Source organism: Elephas maximus, chromosome 19 (assembly GCF_024166365.1).
Source record: "Elephas maximus indicus isolate mEleMax1 chromosome 19, mEleMax1 primary haplotype, whole genome shotgun sequence".
In the NCBI taxonomy this organism is placed as follows: Eukaryota; Metazoa; Chordata; class Mammalia; order Proboscidea; family Elephantidae; genus Elephas; species Elephas maximus.
Window position 1 is genome coordinate 22,263,694 of NC_064837.1, and position 21,640 is coordinate 22,285,333.

General features: G+C 40.2%; 1 protein-coding gene across 4 annotated transcripts in view; it reads left to right on the forward strand.

Moving 5' to 3' along the window:
* Positions 1-21,640, forward strand: part of SSH2 (slingshot protein phosphatase 2) — a 267,882-nt gene that overhangs the window by 186,029 nt on the left and 60,213 nt on the right. For all 4 annotated transcript variants that reach the window (XM_049859757.1, XM_049859759.1, XM_049859758.1 and 1 more), the window contains one exon: positions 18,336-18,439. In XM_049859757.1, the coding sequence (XP_049715714.1) occupies positions 18,336-18,439 (104 nt within the window). The remainder of the gene's footprint in view (positions 1-18,335; positions 18,440-21,640) is intronic.

Here is a 21,640-nt window from a genome sequence, read left to right on the forward strand (position 1 = left end):
TCAGGTGTTTATTAAATTAGTTATAAATAGCTTGTTAGAAGGTTTGGAGACGGGGACCACTGCCCTGGGCTTAGACATTAAAGGAATGAATGAGCTATTTAACCATGCTGGGTACTGAAGGTCAAGAATTCTCCAACCATGAAGACATTCTTTGCTGCTAAGACCAGTTTCTGCAGCACACCATGTACAGTTAAGAATTTTCAGAAGTGTGAGCAGTCAGGTTTTATATGCCATTTTTGCTTTCTTGGCACCTTGCATTATTTATTTATTCAGGCTTTCATCCAATGCCTGTTTGTCTGGCAAAAAGTTTTCTGAGTTTTGCGTAAAGCCTTGCAAAAACTCAAACCATCTCTTAGAAATTAAGCACGCTGTAAAAAAGAAATTATTTACCTAGAGTTTTCCTCCAGGGGGATTATTTCAGCTTTTCAGTGTCAAATGAGAGTTTTTAGATAGAGGTATTTTTCATGAAGTAGCTTTTTTTTTTTAATGCAGAGGAAATGGAAAATGGGGTTTTTCAAAATTTGGTTTTTTAAATACGTTATTTAACTGTGTAGCTTTTAATTTAGAAGTAAATATGGAGAATAAATACTTAAGTACAGTGTATAAACTGTATGTTCAGTTATTTTCTCTTTAGTAGCTGTTGTTTAAATTTACTGCTGTAGAAACGTTAACATATATTATGAAGAGAAAAAAATAAGAAATGTTGCCTTTTTAGCCTTAACTGTTAATCTGAAAAAAATGTAAAGCAGATTCCGCAAACCTCTTCAGTGACACTAGAAAAACTTTGGGAAAATATCCAACATCTGCTTATCTTTCCTGCAGTGGAAATGTTCATAATTACAATGTGCAGTTTCCTTTGAATGAAGATAAATAAATTTCTGTTTGTTATACTTACGTTTCAAAAGTGTATTTACTGCATTCTTTAAATGTATTTAATATTTTTTCCCCCTGACAATTGGGGAGGTCCCAGAAACATCTGGTTGTTATTGGGGTTTTCATAGCTTTCTCTTGAGGGCAGCTGTATTTTAAGATATTTTCCTCAGACCCATTCTTTTGAATTCTTGATTTGGGGCCATTTAGAAAATAAGTTCCACCCAAACAGGTTCCCCTGTTACCTGCAGCACCGTGTCCCTGACTGTTATAAAATCCATGTTCCCCAAGCTTTTTTTTTTTTTGAAATACATTAGTCAGCTTTGTCCCATTTGATTCTTTGCTGAATCTGGATCCCAGAAGCCGTCAGTTAGAAGAGTGCTGGAGGACTGTCCCCAGCTAGACCCTGGTAGTTTTGATATAGTGGTGATTCCCAGGTTGAAAACCTGTTTGTCCAGTTCCCAGGAGACCAAGCTACTGAACATTTTACCCTGTTGACCTGGGCAGCTCTTTGTCACTAAGGCGTGGCCGACGGTCCTGGCAAGTGAGTTATCTGAAAGATGTTCGCTGCTTTTCTTTAGACATGACTATGTCCAGTTACATGTGGTAGAGATTGTTCCATGTATGTTAGAGATTTTTTATTCAGGATGAAATAAAATTGAGCATTGGTTCTATTGGTTGCCAATAGAATATAGTTTTTTGTTAGTGGTTTTCCCCCGAGGTATTAAGCCCACTGTTGTAGGCCTAAGCCTAGGACTGATTTCTTCTTCTATCTTTAATAGTGTGTGCATACCTTGTCTAAATATAGCGAGTTGTGGGCTTGGCTAATAGAAAGAGAGACAGTAGAATGACCTTAGCTGGTCTTGCTTCATTACTAGTGTTACAATAATATTTAAAGAAACAGGGATACTGTTCTAGTTCTGATTATAGGCTGAAATGCACTTTTCAGTTGCTTGGCTTCCTTAGGTAAAAAGTTTTTCTACACTAAACCAAAGATTGTTTTAAAAGCTAAAATGCGTCATCTTAGAAAGAAACCAGGAGTTAATTCCGTGTGAAAACGCACATAGAGGATGTTTTCTTTTTATACTTCATTGACCAAAAGTTCACATTTATTCAGAATATTTATAAAAAGTGAAGCTTTCATATGTACTTTAAAATTATAGCTTGTGTTTATATAATCTTGGTACTTCCTACTTTTTACAAAGCTTTCACAAACGTGTTTACTAATGTAAAGCGGTGGCATCAGATCTCATCTAATTTCAGGGAAAAAGATTAAAATCACCATCAGCATCAGCCCAAAGCTGACTCCTGTGAGGTGGAGGTCAAATATACCTCCACTCTCCAACCATTTTACCAATTCTGACACCAGCCGTCCCTCCCACGGCACTCTCTACTTCTCTGCTGGGTTTGATAATTAGTTGCGGTAGCCACACAGAACTCAGATCATACTCACGATTATGGAGTTTATTAGGGAAGTAACATGTTGCAATTCAGGATCAGGATCAACTTGGAAGTAACAGGAACAACTCAAGATACAGTTCTTGAATCAGAACAGTTTTTTCTCAGATGTGCTCGTAGGCAGGCCTCTGCCACTAGGCCTTGCTGGGTCCTGGCTTCTGCCCTACTCCAGCAAGTGTTAAAGCCCTTTAGCTCCACTGTTAAGTGCTTGCAGGTAACTCACTCCCCCAGGAAGCCTCCTGCCCTAAGGCACTCAGCTCTCTTGTTCTGTGGGTCGGGGAGCCCACTGCAGCCATCTCACACCATGGGCCAGGAAGCCTACCACAGCCATCTTGTGCTGGTCTCCTGGTTCTCGCCCCTTGCGCTGTCTCATGTCGTCTAGCGCTGTCTTCAGCTCTCTGTCTTCTGCGTCTAGGAGGTTTTTAGTGCAAGGACCCTGGGTCCAAAGGACATGCTTCACTCCTGGCTCTTCTTCTTTTTGGTAGTGAGGTCTCCCCTCAACTTGTGGGATTGGCTCTGTTTAAGCCTAGTGGGATGGCAAAACTGACCAGTCCCCTTGGTGGGCCACAGGCACCTTATTTGCACAGTCCCACCCAGTCATTTTGTGGGAGTTAAAAGACCGTGGGCAGAAAGGCTACATAAAAAAAACACATTGCCCTGCAACTGAGAAGAAAGGATATTATATCCCCAAGCATATGAGAAAGAGTAGATATCAGTAATCCTGTTTTGCAGATGAAGAAACTGAGATACAGAGGTAAAGTGACTTTTCTAGAGGACTAATAGACCATAAAGTGATTCCAGTACACCACCTTTTATCTCAGGGAGCTGTCTTTTAACCTCTTTTATAAGTGTAAAACTTTTCCAACAGAGCCTCTTTTAAAAGAAATTCTCCCTTCCCATCCCTTTCTTTTTCAATTGACCAACATTTTGGGGGGTGGGGCAGGAAGGGGTGGGTTTCTACTTGCAGAAAAATTTTCCAGTGGAAGCAGGGATCCAATAGGCAAATGAGCCATTTGGTTACTAAACAGAAACAGGGTTTGTGTAGTCACATTTGCAGAGTGGCCCAGCCCATTGTGACAAAACCTTTAGGGGAATTCTTTAAGAGTTACCTAGTTGGTATTTTTAGTTGTTTAATGCTGTAGAAAAATGGTGACCTCATCTTGAACTAATGGAGTGATTTTAAGGTTTCCATTGATAGTTGCCCAGAATCATAAACTTCAAAAGTTTATAATGTTATATAAATTGAGGTCCAGATTGTCTCACTCTGTATTATATAATTAGTGGCAGAGCAAGAACTCCAGGTCACGTAACTGTCATATTCATACTCTTTCTTCTCTATCCTTACATGTTTCCCTAAAGCAGGTGATACACTAAATTGCTCTTTTGTAAATAGGAAAACTGTCTAAAGTACTAAAACTGACTCAGAGGCACCCAGTCATAGGTAAAGTGGGGTTAGAAAATCCTGGTCAGTTATATACCTGCTATTTACTGCTTCTTCTACGTCAGTGGGAAACCCTGGTGCCATAATGGTTAAGTGCTGCCGCTGCTAACTAAAAGGTCAGCAGTTTGAATCCACCAGGTGCTCCTTGGAAACTCTCTGGGGCAGTTCTGCTCTGTCCTGTAGGGTCTCTATGAGTCGAAACTGACTTCACAGCAGTGGGTTTAATAGCTAAGTCATTGAAAACATGATCTATGAACTGGAAGTCCATTTTTGGAAAGATTTGACGTAGAGATATTTTGAACTTCCATTGCAGAGCCCCTTTTCTCAAGGGTGTGTTCTGAATATGATTGCCACCTCATCATATTATCGTATTTTTAATCATAATTTGCCCTAACATCTTATATATTCTTAGGATCCCATTTATAGAAGAGAGGTGAGAAATGAGGTTAGTCACCTGTTAAAACATGACAGTTTCCCTGTGGTTTAAATATACTTTGGATCAAATTGTATCCCCCTGAAGTAATCTATCTACCAGTCCTCTTTGCTGGACAGCCTGTGGTTCATCTTTAATATAAATTCTCTTCAAAGTCTGCAGCAGCTGTGTTTTGCACCACCACTGATTTTAGAGGTGGGGAAATGAAGTCCCTGAAAACTGTCTTCTTATAGAAGTTCTTTAATAATGGGCTGCTTAATCTAGCTCAGAGCCAAAGAGATTTAGCATTACCTGCTTACCATTCTTCTACAGTAACATCCTTTTTAATGAAATACTGATGAATTGGTAAAATTCACCTGCCTTCATCTGACTGATAATTGGCTTCAGGTTTCTGATTCATCTTTTGCTTGTTACTATGCTCAGACAACTAAGCTGTCTTTATAGTTGATTTAAAATGACAGTTTCAGAATTCGGCTGCATCATCATTCATTTACCTTGAGTCTTGGCTGTATCATCAGTATATGTCATATCCGTAGGATGGGGGATAAGGAAGGAGGGAAGTTCTTTGTGTAAAAGCATTTTCCTCAGCTGTTCCTCCTTGATGCTGGAGGTTTGGTGCCTGGCAGGAAATGATACAGACATGTGTGATAACAAAGTGACATGAGGAAGAATTGCCTTCAAGGTTCCCTGGCTTGTCCAGGATGATTGGCTGTCAGCTGGCGGATAGATTAAAGCTAATTTGATCTCCAAATCTGAGGATTAACAAAGTATAATTTAGGAGAACATTGAGATAGTGGAAAAACCCTGTTTTGAGAAGAGTTTGGGCAAAGGCAAGTGGTATGGAAATTAGTAGCAGTGTAAATAGACTTCTTTTATTACGCCCCGGCTGAGAGTCTTAAAGCATTGCAGTTTGTTAAAGGGAAGGATCTGTCTTAAGAGTCCGGAGGTGCAAAGAAAAAAACATTCTTTATGAGTACAAGGGATTTGCACATATCAAAGCATTTCTACCTCTTGTTTTTCTTACAATTTTCATTTCTTTATGGGGTAAATTTTCCGTCTGCCACAGAAAGTAAACAAATATCCCCAAGGTATCCCTCTTCTCTTCGTTCTCATTACCTCAGATCAGACCACCCTTCTCTCTTGCCTGGAATACTACAGTAACTTCTATTTCTTGCCTGGAATACTACAGTAACTTCTATTTCTTGCCTGGAATACTACAGTAACTTCTATTTCTAATACTACAGTAACTTCTATAACTCTAGTTTCTGAGTACATCCCCTTTCAATCCATTCTATACACCATAGCTGGAGAAATCTTTCTGGAAGTGCAAACCCTGGCTGTCTGTTATCCTTAGGATAAACCCAAATTCCTTGCCAAGCTACATAAGACCCTTTGAAATCTGTGCCCTGCTTACGTCTCCCCATCTTTATTGCAGCCTTCCCTCCACTGTTTCATGATACATGATTGAAGTTTGCGCATGCTGCTGGCTCTACCTGAAACTTCCTTTCTTCTCCCTCCCAGGCGCCTTCTACCTGGCTAATACCTACTGGGCTCCAGGACAGCTTGCAGAAATGACCTTCTCTGGAGGAAGAACTATATCTCCCAGAAGGGCAGGCCTGAGTGTTGACCTAACCTGCTGCGATTGTAAATCCCTGGAACTTTCCTGTCTCTCCATTCTTCTGGAGAGGGCAGCGAGTATATTTGGCTTATTGTTTATTCAGTCCTCTGCTTGAATATCACCTTTATCAGAGAGGCCTTTCCTGAGTACCCTCTCATTCTTTAGCTTCTTACCCACTGTTTTCTTCAGAGCATTTATCACCACCTGACATTTTACATATTTTTGTCTCCCTGCTCAACCCCCACTAATCTCTTGGTTCCTTGAGAACATGGACCTTTCTGAAAGTTGACTTGTATGTTCTCAGTGCCTAGAATAGACCTGCCGCATAATAAGCTATCAGTAAATATTTGTTGAATGAGTGAATGGAATCTATGATGCATTCTTGAAAAGTAGCTTCCAGACTTGACTAGGTTTCAGAATCAGCTGGGGCACTTAAAAAACTTACTACTGAATTAGAATCCTTGGGATAGGATCTGCCATTCACGTTTCAAAACCACTGTTAGGTTATGTAAGTACAGAAGGAATAGGTACCATCCTCTTTCATGTGTGTATTAACTTCAAGTTGAAATCTTCATCTAGCTGATGGTAGGAGTTTGATTTCTCTATGGTAATTTTCTACTTTGGTAGTTTAACCAGTGGGAAAATGTACGTTGTGTGAGCTGTGTGGAATTAACTAAGAGATTGTATTAGTAGTTTGGGTGACTTTATCCCAAGTTTATATCAACCTATAGATATGAGCTCCATTGTCATTCCAGCAGTGAGAGGTACCTATACAGGACCTAGAAGAGGCTACTGTGCTTGAGCAAGAGCTTTTTAAAGTCTTTTGTTGTTAACTGTGTAGGGCAGTAACCTGTACAGCACACCCGATTTCTCAGAAAAAGGAACTTCAAGACAGAGCACCAGATAGAACTTTACAAGTAAGTTGAAAGTTGTCTTGTGAGTAGAAGTTCCCCACTAGCATCAGGCTTGATAGAAGGCTGCGAACAAAAGCAAGTAAGGCAGCCTCTCCTTGTGGTTTATGTTGCAGAGGAAGAAGACATATGGGCTTTGTCACCTGCCAGTGAACACCAGAGAAGAGATTTTACAATGACTTTGATATGTTATTATTCTCTGAAGTATGCATGAGCCTTCAGCATCCCCATTGTCATTTTCAGATTACATTTATTAAGCGCTCTGTACATACCATAGAAACCCTGGTGGTGAAGTGTTTAAATGCTACAGCTGCTAACCAAAGGGTCAGCAGTTCACATCCAACAGGCACTCTTTGAAAACTCTATGGGGCAGTTCTACTCTGTCTTGTAGGGTTGCTCGGAGTTGGAATCGACTCAACAGCAACGGGTTTGGTTTTGGTTTTTGGTACATGGCATTACAGTGGGATATAAAGCAGTGCGAATGGCACCCTCCCTCCATTGCCTTACATGCAAAAGCGAACAATACAGACATAAAAAAAAACAAACCTGTTGCCGTCTAGTCAATTCCGACTCTTAGCGATCCTATAGGACAGAACAGAACTGCCCCTGTAGAGTTTCCAAGGAGCTCCTGGTGGATTCAAACAGCTGACCTTTTGGTTAGCAGCCGTAACACTTAACCACTGTGCCGCCAGGGTTTACTAAAAATGAAAAAAGCTCAACACACCAAAGCAAGGTGCTAGGGCAAATTAACAAATATCTTTGCTTTTACATGAGTTTTTCTGTACACAATAATCATTTTTATTTGGAATTGGAACAAGAAGGGGAGGAGTTGTCCTCCCATTTCTACCACAGGGTAGGATATAGCTGCAAATAACTTGAGTGCTGCTGCTGACAAAGAACCTTAATCACTTGAATAAAGACATATAGTCAGCTCCAGTCGCCTTTGTTTGAGTAGTAGACATTGCTGATGGCGAAGCACTTTGGGCAGGGGAGTGGGTCATAAATGAGGAAGTTAATCTAAGAAACTCTGTGTTCTCAGCCCTGAGGGTTCTGACTGTTGGGTTTCTTCACAGCTCACTTTCTCTCAGGCCCCACCCCGTACTGCAGGGAACTTGTTGACGGCAGCTCCACTTTTTCAAGTCTTGCACAAAGGCAGATGTCTCTGAAAATGCAGCTTACGCAAAACATCTGTGTGCTTGACTCTGTTCCCACGGTGTGTTTTCCTGTACTGCTCCCCCGCCTCCCCCTTTTTTTTTTTGGTGTTATTTAAAATTGAAAACACAGTATAAAAAAGGGGGGAAAATCACCCCAAAGGCACCATCCTTACTAATAGCCATTTCCATTCCTGTCACATTACTTTTCCATTCTTGATGTGCATAGAGTTTACCTAGTTATGTCCTTTTTCTTAAGCAAAAGTTCAGATACTTTGTCATACAGCCACTCTGTTGTTGTTTTTCTTGATTCTGGCATCATCTCGGTTTTGGGTCTTAAGTCACTGAAAAGGGATTGTAGTTTATCAGCACTCTGTCAGTGAGTCCTTGATTTTATTTTCCTTTCTGGCTTTTGGGACCCAAGTATTGTAGTTTTTGGAGTATGGCTGAGATTCAGCTTTTATTAAAATGGACTGTATGCGTGTGTGTAGCATTTTTAATTTTCTTAACATTTTAAAACTGTTTTAAATTACATCAATTGTCAAGGCACGTTTCTATGCCCACCCAAGTGCAGCTCCACTTAGGAAAAAGCATGTCTACGCTCTTGTTCTTTGTTATATTGCAAGCCTCAGCTCCTCCAAATACCTGACAAATCTTGTTGGTAGCAGTGCTTCACTTGTAATTGGTTGTCTGCATCCTCAGAGCTGCCTCTATGTCTCATCCTTATCTTCTTTCTGATGGAAAATAAGGCCACATACATGTCTCTCAGACTCCGTTTCTTATTTTACAAAAAGGAAGACCAAAATGAACCGCATCTGCTTGTTTTAGCAGGCAGTTAGATGTTGAATATTTTCAGCCACCTTCCTTTTAGAAACCATGGTCTCCTGTGCTTAGATGTTTAAAGGTGAACGTGTGGTATATAGGGTCCCTTGATAGCTCAGGAAGTTCACAGGACTCATTATTATCTGCGGCCCTCCGAGAAAATGAAAGACCCTTCCTATCATAGTAGATAAAGTTTGCCTTTGACAGTAAACCTGGTGTTTAAAGTTACTTCCTTTTGTTGTTTATGTTTTTTGGGTCCTGAGTTGCCATTTGGGGTAGACTAGAGGACCTAGCTCAACCAGAACCTAAAAGCAACCTAGGCAGCAGATGTGGGATTATACTGCAAAGTCTGTTCCTACGCTAGAGCAAATACGTGTTAAGTTTTAACTTTTTTTCCTCTGGCACATGTAAGTTAAAATTTGTTCTTGGATCATTTTGATTTGGATATTTTCCTCTTTTTCCAAATCCTAACCAAAATGTTGAGAATTCTCATTTCACATTACACTCTAGAGTATTTCAAAATACTACTGTGTGATCTCTTTGTTCCCAGCTCGCTAATTTCTTATGAGCACTATCTGGAACATAGGGAAGAAAGTACACTGGGTCATGGCTTCGTCATAAATATACCTCAAAATTGAATCAGGCAGCAAGAAAGCTGGATAAATTAAATTTGCAAGGAGCCAATGGAGTGAATTTTTCATTTGTGTTGGTGATGCAATTATGGAATGATTTTGTAAGGAGAAGAGAGTAGGAAGCAAGAAACATTGAATTGGTTAAAAATATGAGTTAATTAAGGCCAGTAACTACCACTTGCTTTCTCTCTAACATCCCCACCCCCCCACCCCCCACCCCACCCCCCCCCCGCCTTTTTTTTGTGGATAACTCCTTAAATTGTCCTTTGGACTTTGCCTTTTACTTTCTTTTTTCCCCCCTCCCATTCCATATCCTTCCTCTATTCCTCCTCTGTCGTCATCATCATCATTGTTACTCTTTTACAGAATTTAACTGCCTTTGCAAGTGGATTTCATTGTGCATCAGTGCAGGGCCAGGGTGCCTGTAACATCATTAAGACAATTAAGAAAATAAGAATTTGCCCAGGAACTTTAAAAAGTTAGACAGTGCAGTAATAGTAAGGAAACCAGGCAGTAGATTTAAAATAGAGTCAGTGTACTGTACAGTGCCTTTTTCTGTTCTCCTTGGTTTGATGTTTGGAAATTAGTATCTTTGAAGAATTTTTAAGAATGCCTGTTTGCAAATTATGTCATTTCCTTAGCCTAGTAAGGTAGAAAGCAACTACAGGAAAGACGGTTTGGTAAGGAAAATTGGTAGACTAGTGTTTTGCATACTGCATTAAATTTTTGTGGCCAGTTAATTTCGAGAATTCCTTTTAAGGCTGCAGTAAAGTAGCACTGAACTGACTCAATTAAAAAAGCCTTGTTTTGGTTTTTTTTTTTTTTTTTCAATATTTGAAAATTCTCTTTGAGAGCCCTATTGGGTGCCCTGCTGGGTAGTCTACCATGGGACTGCAGTGCCCTCATTATACAGAATGCTAAAGAAGCCAAGGAAGGAAAAAGCCTCGGAAATGAGCCTAACTTTTGATCTCTGCTCTGTCATTTACTGATTTTGTGATTGGTAAGCTTAGGCAAGTTTTTCTCAAAAGCTTTGTTTCCTCATCTTTAAAATGGGAAGAAATGACATCTTTTCTTGGGGCTATTGTGAAATAGTGAGTGTAAAGCACCAGGCACTCAACAAATGATATTTACAAAGTCCTCTTTAAGTTTATTTCACAATGCTCAGAGCCATCCCTAACCATTACCACCAGCACTATACAACTCCCAAAGAGAACATTTTGATGGACATGTCATTGTACCAGATTTTAGGTTTACACAAAAGTTTGTGAAATAATGGTAAAGTTGCTGCCTTTATTACTTGCAAAAAATAACTGTCCAGCAGGTAGCTGGTTGGACAGGTCTGGGGCTCTGGCAGTAGATCTGGGCTAGAGAGACCAATGTGGGAGTTGTGGCAGCCATGCTCCAAGATGGTCCCCAATGAGTCTCGCCTCTCAGTATTCGCATTCTTGTGTGTGATGGCAGTGGGTAGAGGAATGACTGGGGAGGGAAGCAAATGAGGACAGCAAGTATAGACTTCCTTTTAAAGAGTTTCAGTAAAAAAGGAAGAGAAGTTAAAAGGGAACACAGGGTCAGGTAAGGTTCTTTGTTTTAAGCGTGTGAGAGGCCAGATTTGAGCATGTTTCCAGACTGAGGGGAAGCAGTAGCAGAGAGAGAGATATTAACTGATAAAACTGGATGACAAGGGAATGGGGTCAAGGACACAGATAAAAGAGTTGACTTTTAACAGCTGGATACATGATTCTATGAGATTGGAGAAAGGAGATTAGTCTGCAGGTCAGAGAAAGTAATTGGGAGACATTACGCCAGCTAGCCTCCATTTTCTTGATGTTGTAGAAGGTCAGGTTAAATGTGGGGAGTGAATGGAAGCAGGGCTTGCAATGGGGCTTGAAGAGAGTGGGGAGGGTTTAAAATAACAGTGGAAGGGTATGGGAGGGGGAGCTGTCCAGAGGTGTTCAGTACCCAACCGAGTCAGCTCAATGTTGTTACTGTCATCTTTTGACATCATTGTTGTTGACACCATGAATATTCTGTAGCACCTCACAGCATGGTTTCATAATCTCCTTCAGCAGTGTTTGTCTGCCTTTTATTAACTCAATATATTATTTGCTGAATATCCACTTCATGCCAGACACTGTGTTAGACATTAGGAAGATAACATTAGACAAAGCAGTTAAAGTTCACAATGTCAAGGTCACTGCTCCAAGAGATGAAAATAAAGAAATCATCAAATCATATAATTTCATTTAGGGAAACCAGTTAGGAAGTAAGACACGGGGTTAGGTTGGTTAAGGAAGGAAGAAAAGCCAAAAGGAGGTTGATGGCCAAAAAAATTGAGGAATCAAGAGACTTGGTAAACACATGTAAGTGTGATGAGGAAAAGGAGTTGTATTTCTGTAATCACGTCCATCAAGGTTCAATGCCTTCCAGAAGGTCCCTGGGAGTTAGAGCTCTAAATGGAGTCAAAGTGAAGATCTTTGAAGATCGGGAGGATGAGAAATTTTGGTGCAGAGTTATTGGATGTTCATCTGTGTGGAGTCTGTTATGATTGTAGTAGGAGTCAGAGTGAAGGGGAAGAAGATTGAGCAAGACAAGGGGTAAATAAAAGATAATGACAAGGATGGAAAAAGGTGACAGCGATGAAGAATAAATAGAAGATTGCCTGAGCCTCAGAAGAGGCTTTGTATAGAGGTGAAAGAGGAATGATCTGAAAACAGAGTTTGACATTTTGGCCAAGTGTTATGAAAGTCCAGCTTGCATTCCTTCTTCAGGTGTGTTTTAAGTACCTAGAAAGGCATTTGTTGAATCATCTAAATGAAATTATTTTTCACTTGATGAACAGTTTTTGTTTTGTTTTAGTTAATCTTTTGTTTTGTTTTGTTTTGTTTTTTTACCAACTATTATAAGTTTCATGCCAAGTAATATTGGTCATGTCTCCTGGTAACCAATATGTCTTGCGTTTTAAGTACTGGAAAAGAACTATCGAGGTCATTTACTTTTGGGTCCAGACAGCTTTAAAGCTTTTCCCTTTGAAAGAAAGATATTCAGATCTAGACTTTAGGGCCATAGGACTGAGAAGTTTTGTTAATTCAGCCCGTAAGAAACATAGGCTGCCTATTGCTGATAGATAATTTCTCCTCTTCTTGGAGGGAAGGCCTTCTCAGAAAAAGAGGATTCAAGAAAAGAAGACTCAACACCTTGGTTTACCACTATCAGTCATGAGGAGGACTGAGATCAGTTGTGTGTTGGGAAGTTGCGTGACACCAACTCCTTTCATGGACACCTAGTTTTTTATATATATATTTGAAAGCAAAGTTTAATATCTAAGAAATTTACAAAAGGCAAAAGAAAAAAAGAGGCAATTTTAAGAGATGGCATGAATGAAAGTATTTGCCTCATGGGAATATGTGTAAATCTTTCCCCCTCAGACCTGAACTGTGTCTTCAAGATGCCATGGAAAATAGAACAAACACCATGCTGAGCTCCGCCGTGAAATCCTGCCTTTATTCTCTTAGATGAACTGACCAGATGTGTTTTAACTGCTGGGTGCCTCAGACTATGAGGTCAGCAAAATGTCCTGTTGTCGTAATACCTAACACAGGAAAAAGGGTTAAAGTGCCACCCTGAGTGTCAGATGACATGGACCTTAGTCTTGCCTCCACTGCTAACTGTAGCTGTGTGTGACTTGGGACAAGTAATTAAATTCTCTGGGCTTCAGTTGATGCACCAGATTTTCTCTTGCACACTCAGAAATGAATTTAACTATCCTATTTTATGCAAGATACTGTCGGGAGGATGTCAGTGTTCACAAAATGGATGGGAGGCTAGACAACTAGGCTTTGAGAGCAGACGGGCATTCTGGGAAGATCAGGGACCAGAAGCAGACTGACCCACACCTCGCCACTCGCCCCATAATGAATGTGACCATCCCACGCAGAGGACAGTTCCCAGCTGGCCAAGCATAGGCCACATGCCAGCTTCCTGCAGCCCCTTACAGTTTTGCAATTGGAGGCCATCGAGATCATGCACATTTGGGAGGATTCCCAAAAAGGAGATTAGGGTGACACTAGGAAGTGGAGATTTATTGCTGGGCAGCCAAAAATACCAAGTGTCAACTCAGATGTGCCCCGTCTGTAAAGGTTGGATTGTGTGACCATTGGTAAAATTATTGATCTTATGTTATATTTCTGTCTGAACATTTCTAAGATGTGCATGGTTAAGGCAAAAATTGAATAGCTACAAGATCTTGCCAATAAGTGAACAAAGTGAACAAAAAAAAAGAATTTTCTGGTTTTTGTTCCCCCGCCCCCACCACCACCACCATTTATGGTCTGTAGGGGGAAAAACCAGGCATATTGTTGAACAAGCATACCTTTTTTTTCCTTTTTGTAATCATAAAAAAGTTGGAAAGGGGAAAAACAAATAGCTGCATCTGAGTGTGATTGTGCTGGGCATTGTGCAATAGTTTAAGTTGGAAAATTAGCTTGAACTAAAATGGTCTGATGGTTGTAGTTAATGAGTAAGAACTAGAATTCTAAGTTATTTTCTGTTTTGCTTGTAATCGGTGGACTAATGTGCCCCAGCCTCTGTTTGCCTGCTGATACAAAAAAAAAAAAAAGCTGATAAGGAGAGAAGTAATCCTGCTACCTGCATTCATAGGCCTGTGCCTGGTGTCTGGGAATTAATGCCCTGGGGGAGAGGCTTCCAGGTATTGCTTGTTACTCTAGTATTGTCACTTGACTGTATGGCCATGGGTGATGGGGGTAGGATGGGGAATATCTAATAACAAAGAATGTCTAATTATGGTATTTGGTGTGAATTTTCTCTCAGAATCTAACTTTATTCAGGATTACAAAATCAGACTTGTTTCAGTACCTGGAGGCATGCTTTTGATTTTTGAAATCAGGTTTCATACAGTGGCACAATGACCTTTTCTTCCCTGTTTTTTGGCTTTAGCCAGTACAACCCTGGTGGCATAGCGGTTAAGAGTTTGGCTGCTAACCAAAAGGTCGGCTGTTTGAATCTACCAGGTGCTCCTTGGAAACTCTAGAGGGTAGTTGTGCTCTGCCCTGTAGGGTCGCTATGAGCCAAAATCAGCTCGTGAGCAGTGGGTTTGGTTTTCTGGTTTAGTAGGCACTCGTGCTGACCACCAACTCTCTAGGTGTGGGCTGTAAAAGAAGAAATTAATTTCTGTCAGAAGATCATAGTCGCTTAGCCTCTGGTCTTCTAATTGAATCTTTTTACTACAAAATTCTTCCCTTTTTGTGCAATATGACCACATAAAGTAGGGACATAAACTCCTTTCTACCCAGTGGGATTGACAGAAGCTGCCCTGGTGCCTTAAATCTGAAAATTAAACAACTAAATACTCAGAGAAAGCTATGGGAGGATGGTGTTAGTAGGGTGGAATGTATTTGAAAGACAAAAATGGAACAGCTTAGATTATGTGTATTTGAATTTAACATAAATGCCAACCAACTTACTTTGTTCAAAAATATTATATATGCTCAATATTACACAATAATTTGTCTATGAATTCCTACTTCAGACAGAAATACCAAACAAACTCAAGAGTTTAGCATTACAAGCATTATAACGTGAAAATCTACTTCCTTCATTTTAATACTGAAATAAAAGTGTTAGACCCACTTTCTGAAATTCGATTACCCATAGTAAATGATCCATTTCTTATTATGTTCGTTGTATGTAAACAGAAGAATTTGTATCCAACTGACATTCAGTAATTTGGCCAGGTGTGTTGCTGCTTTGTTTTGCTTCCTTGGCTTTCCTGTTGTTCGTGGTTGATCACCCTGGTCACATTCCTCAAAGATTATTCCAACCTCAGAACAGTTAAGCATTTTCTCCCCTTAGTTGACCTTTTCCTGTTCACTTTGCCCGAGAAGAAATTGCCAGTTAACAGATTTCATATTCTGGTATGTGATTTTGATCAGAAGGAATTGGCACAGAGTGCTTCCCAAAATGTATTTAAAAGCAGTCGGATATTTGCTTTTCCGTAAGATGTATATTCTTGGTTGATTCAGCCTTAGCTGGTTTTGACCTTCTGATATTTTTTAGAGTACTTTCTTCCTTTTTTGATGCTGAAACTCTAATACCATTCCCAGTAGAAGTTATAGTTCTTTTCTCTACTATTCATCCCATCTGGATTCATCTCCGAAGACTTTACTTACCCTGGTTCTTTTCAGCCACATGTTCTGCATTCCCCTTAGTCATCATTCCCCGCAGTCCCTCCTTTCTGATTATGGCCTTGGTTCGGGGGAGGAAAAAAAAGAAGAGAAGACTTGAAATCTAGATGGATTTCAGTCCTTTTCTCTCATTCCTGTATCCTACTTTTAAATTCTATTCTGTCTGAAAGATCTGTAGGGAAGACATTGTATTTCATCCACCATAAATTATATCATAAAACTAGAACATTATAGTAGAGGGCGATTCAGAGCATGAACTTTCAAGTCAGACCTTGGTTTGAATCCTTGCCCTGAAAATTATGATCTGAGAATTACAATCTCTGAGTTCCTCCGTCTCTTATGTGTAAATTGGGGGGTAAAAATAACACCTACTTCATAGGATTGTTGTGAGGATTAAATAAAATAATGTAACGTGCTTAGCACAGCACCTAGCATACAGTAGGCATCTAGTCGAGTTAACTGTTATCTACCCAGAGTCATAGGGTCGCTACGAGTCGGAATCGATTCAATGGCACTGAGTTTTGGGTTACCCAGGGATGACTTTCCCTTTGTTGAGCAAGTGATCTTAGGGCAAAGAAAGGGATAGATGTTCTTCAATTGTGTTCTGATAAAGACTCTGGAGACCTTCACTGTCACTCAGTTAGAAAGGTAATCCTGTGTCTTTTCTTATCAAGCTGCTAATTACTCTCAGTCTTGAGATCAGAAGAGAAAGGTATTCTGTTTATCTCGTTTCTTCCTTAATATAGGGGTTCTTAACTTCTCTTGAGTTTGTGTTTAACGGAGGTGTCTGTAATCACATACAGTTGGCTGCATAGAGTTTACTGGAGAAGTCCCGTTTCTGGGCTAGACTCTAAAAAAAAAAACTGGTCAATTCAGAAACCGTCTAATAATGTTCATTTGCTTTTCTAACCAATTTAGAGACCAACTCTAGGTCAATGGATTCTTCAGGCAGCTGTTTCAGAAAGACTAATACTTACACAAATGAATCTCCTTTTGTTCTAACTGGAAATGCTAAGCTTTTACCTTGCACTGAAGTACATGTGATTGAGTTTATGTATAGTTTTATGCAAATAAAGCATTATTTACCAAGTTCAACTTGATCCACCTAAACTCTGGCAGTTGTGAATTTTATTTTGTTTTGTTTTTTTCCGCTTCCATGCCACTGTGCTGCCATCCCATCTTTGATAGCATTTGTAAAGCTTTGAATTTTTTCCGTTGATGATAAGGGATTTTTGTAATCAGCCACATTCTCATTCCTGGTCCCCTTGTGACCAACAGTATGCCACTTTTGTGATAATGAGGGTCGTTATCTGGGGCCACAGAATAAAGAGGATTGATTGTGCCGTTCCAAGTGGGTCTGCTGTGGCTCTCTGGGAGCCCAGACCCCACCTCCCAGGGCGGTCTCCTGGCCCAGCTGGATCTGCTGTGCATTTTATTCTGTCAGAAAGGTTCTTTGAGATTTGTGTAAACAATCGAAGTAGAAAGGCGTCTTTTCCCTCAGGCTGTATGTGATGTGAGTCTGACTTCTAGTCTTTCTTTTATAATCAGGAATTATAAAATTTCCTGATTCCAGGCAACTTCGAGTTAACCAAGGGCCCTGGTCCCCCACCTCTGAACCCCACTCGTGAAAGCACTACAATTTAAAGAACACATGTAGATAATGCTTTAAAGCATAAGTAATAAATGTACCTGAGAACATATTACTGAACTCCAAAAACCAGGAAATTAATTCTTAAACTGGTATTTATCAAAGAGAAACTGCCTCCATCTCACAAGAGGAATGACTTGAGTGTGATCAGTTGTTTTAAGCTCTCAACAAACACAAGTTCTTTTGTAGATGTACAGAACCACTTTTTTTTACTGGAAGCCAAAGTGTCCAAAGCTATTACTTGGCCTGATAAATAGGTAGATTATTTAGCCTTTATTTTAAAAATGTTTTCATTTAGTAAAGCAGACAGTTGCTGTGTTGGCAGAAGTGTGACTTTCATTTCCTGTCTGTGGTGTGCTCCACTCATCCTGTCACTCAGACATTTTGTTTTAGGTCGTTCCCGGTATGTGAGTGACACAGTGGCCCACAGCAGGGCAACATGTGCACACCACGGATGTAACAAGAGACAAAGCTTGTGCAACAGACCACAAGAGCGCAATGCTTTATTTAAAGATGAAAACAAAACAAAATCAAGACAGCCCCTCCCAACCAGCATGCAAATTTTTAAAGTGGCGTCTGTGGATTCTTCTGATATTTTGTTTTTAGAAGATGTGTTCCAGTCTATTGGGCAGGGTACCACAAAGGTTTATCAGCTTCGTGTGACTCGATTAAAAAATAAAATTGAGTGAACGACTGACAGCAGCATTATAGAGCTGATTTAATTTTGTTTGCTCAGTGACTTCTCATAACAACCTCATTTTGTTAACCCTGTTTTACAAATAAGAAAATTGAGGCCCAGAAAATTTCACTCAGGTAGGAAGTAGTAGAGCCAAGATTCAACCCCCAACAGTCTGGGGTTCCCCAGCCTTCACCTTTTTTTTGCTGGTTTGTTTTGTTTCCAGAGCTTTCATTCTTAACTGCTGCCATGTAATATGTATGGATTATTGTAAGTTTTGTTTCAGAAAAATTGTCCAGAGTACACAGTAGTTACTGTGTAAGTAACTAGAGCCTCCCCGATTTTATTTTTACTTCATCCCACAAAGTTGGGACGTTGGAATAGGGAAGAGAAAATAATCCAAAAAGGGGTCTACACCCTGCTGTTTGTTTTCCTTCCATAAGTAATTTATTTTCTTTTGACGTTTTCCTTGTAGCATCAGCGAGAGCTTTCTAACCGTCAAAGGTGCTGCCCTTTTTCTACCACGGGGGAATGGATCGTCCACACCAAGAATCAGCCACAGACGCAACAAGCATGCAGGTAAACTCCACACACACCATTCTACCTTGACTTTTGTTTTGTTCTAAAAAGCTGACTACCTTATCACCATTTCTCCAACAGTTCAACAGTTCCGTAATAGTGAAAAAAAAAAACGTTGTTCCGCATTATAGGAACTTTTTTCCCACTCCCATGGACCATATTTCTAGCACTTAGGAGAATGCCTTACACTCATAAAAACCCATTGTCGTTGAGTCGATTCTGACTCATGGTGACCATAGGGTTTTCTTGCCTGTAATCTTTACAGAAGCAGATTGCCAGGCCTTTCTTCTGAGGTGCCACCAGGTGGGTTTGAACCACCAGCCTTTAAGCTAGTAATCGAGCGCAAACCATTTGCCACCCAGGGACCTTGCACATGTAATAAATGTTCAGTAAGTTTTTGTTGGAATGATAATGGGAAGGTACAAAAATGCTCTAGTGAAGTCATAATGTACTTCTCAATTAAGGTTTTGATACCTAAAAGATGTTAAGGTGTTCCCTTGGAGTTTATGCAAATTTATTTCAACTAATCAAAGATTAAATTTCTTGTGTCTGTCTTTTCTCTAGTGATGGTATGAGAAGAATGATATGGTAGGTTGTTAAGATAAATAAAAGTAAGCTCACTGTCATGCCACGATAACAAGCATTATATTACATACTGAAATGCCAGTTCTTAAATGCCAGACTCTACTTCCTATAATCTTGAATGTATAAAAACTGAAAAGACAGCATTTAACCCAGAAGATGTTTATAGAAACAAGGAGTAGGATTATCAAATAAATGTTCACCTGTATAAGTTTTAAATAAATGTGGAAGACTCTGGTTTTGAAATAACCTACTAACAGTAAATAACGGCTTGTGTCAGTTTAGGGGAAAAATAGAAGTCAATCCAAGGACAGTAATTGGAGAAGTCCTAATCAGTGGTATACAAAGAAGTGTTTGCTTATTGTCCTAAATGTGCCACTTTGATGATGTGTGACCTGCAGGAGTGGAAGAAATTGCAATTGCTAGGAAGGGAACAAAGAAGACTGTGTAGGTCAGAGGTGGAAGCCAGAACTTCAGGACTCCACTGAGCCAGTAGTTGAGTTTAGCGCCAGTCAGGCTAGTCCCAGCAGTTTTAGTGGTTGTCCTACTTGTTGTTTGCCCTCACCTAGTTGCAAATGTAGTAGCTCAGAATTTTAATCTGTCTCACCGGATAGTATTGGCCTTCTACCAAACTCTCCAGCCATGGAAAATTTTTAAAAAGAGTAAAGGGGAAAAAAAGCTTTTCGGGAAAGTAGCTTTCAGTTAAACTTTCTAAAACCTTCCTCCTCAATGCCCACCACCCAAAAAAACCACTTCCCCAAAAAAAGTGAATGCACAGAGGAAGTAGCCTCAGTTAAGCTTTGTATTTCTGTTTGGTGTGGATTTTTATCACTTAGAGTAAAAACATGACAAATTATTGGATTAAACCCAGCTTGTCTGACTGAGATGTTGGGCAAATTGTTCTGTGACACATAACAGTAAGGGGGGTCAGTAGCCTTTAAGCTTCCTGGCCCTGGTTGGCTTTTTTCTTTGGTCAAACTTTCATACTCAACTGCCACCCAGGTTTCTACTTGGCACTTCACTTAGCTTTCCCCATACTAAAAAGCGGATTTAACATGAGCTGAATGGGCTTCATTTGTGATCCACACCAGAACAGATAAGGCAGCGTGAGCTTAAATGTAGTGCACAAAAGCCAGACCTTCACATACGCTGGAACTGCCTTGGCTGAGCTCACAGTGACTGAAAGATGATGGCAGAATCCAGAATACATAAAAGGGCTTGCTATCTCTATTCGTGCTTTCTTATGCATGTGTCTTGAACTGGTTAGAATTTTTTATCTGGGCAATTAAAAAGTGGGATGAGTGAATGTCTGATAACATTTTAAAGGGAAACAATTTTAAGAGCTTTAAAATCAAACTGAAATCTGAAACTTAGCTACTAGCAGTGGCAATAAATATACGGGAAATGTAGGGGAGGGATCTTAACGATACCGATATTTTGCCTCTGTTAGTCTCTGTGAAGAACAGCTTCTCCGTAGGAAATACCCAGTTTGCTCCTAGCAGTCCTAGTCTGTATTTACAAACCTGAGCTTCCACATACTCAGCTCACCTAAGAAGCCTTACTAGGGACAGAGCCCCCTGAATGTTGCCACATCTTCAAATAATCCATTTGGACCTTTGGGCCAGTAGTGCTTGGAATAGGGACTTTGGTCTACAATTTATCTAGAAATGGTTCTTCTCCAGAAGTTTTCCTTTCTGAAAATCCTTTGCTCAGGGTTTTTCTCCTGATAGAACAAAGGAAGTTTAATTTTTAAAAAACCTCAGATGTTTAACTCAATTGCCCGTGTAAACTCTAGCCACTTTTCATTGTTTATGCCTAGCACTTTGTCTCCTCACACTGGTTATTTTTTTTTTAAGCAACTTTATTGGAATATAATTCACTCAATATATTAACTATGTAATTCAGTGTTTTTTAGTATATGCACAGTGCAGCCATCACCACAATCTAATGGTAGAACATTCTCATCACTCCAAAAAGAAACCCCATACCCATTAGCAGTCACTCCCTATTTCCCTCACCTCCCCCAGCTCTGCGCAACCACACATCTACTTTCTCTTAATGTGCCTATTCCGGACATTTCATATTAAATGGAATCATGTAGTCTTTTGAGACTGGCTTCTTTCACTTAGCATAATATTTTCCAAGGTTCATCCATGTTATTATAGTATGTATCCATAAAAACAGTGTGGGGGAAGAGACTGACCTCCTCCAGTCCCACAAGGAGGGAAGGAGACCTGAGATCACCAGCACAAGGCTGACTACCATGAGGTGGGAGCCAGACTAGCCTCCTCCCTCCACCATCTCTACTAATTCTGACACCAGCCGTCCCTCCCACAGCACTCTACTGGGTTCAAGAACTCATTGCAATGGGCACACAGAACACACAAACCATACTCACGATTATGGGGTTTATTATACGGGAAGTAACAGTTACAGTTCAGGCTCAAGAATACCCAGGATACAGTTCTTCCATCAGGACAGCCTCTCCCCAACTGTGCTCAAAGGCACGCCTTTCCCTGGCCCTCAGTCTCTGCCCAAAGGCCTTCAGCTTTCTCTCCCCTTGGGCCAGGAAGCCCACCACACTATCTCCTGCTAGCAGGTGCCTACCGCTTGGTCTCT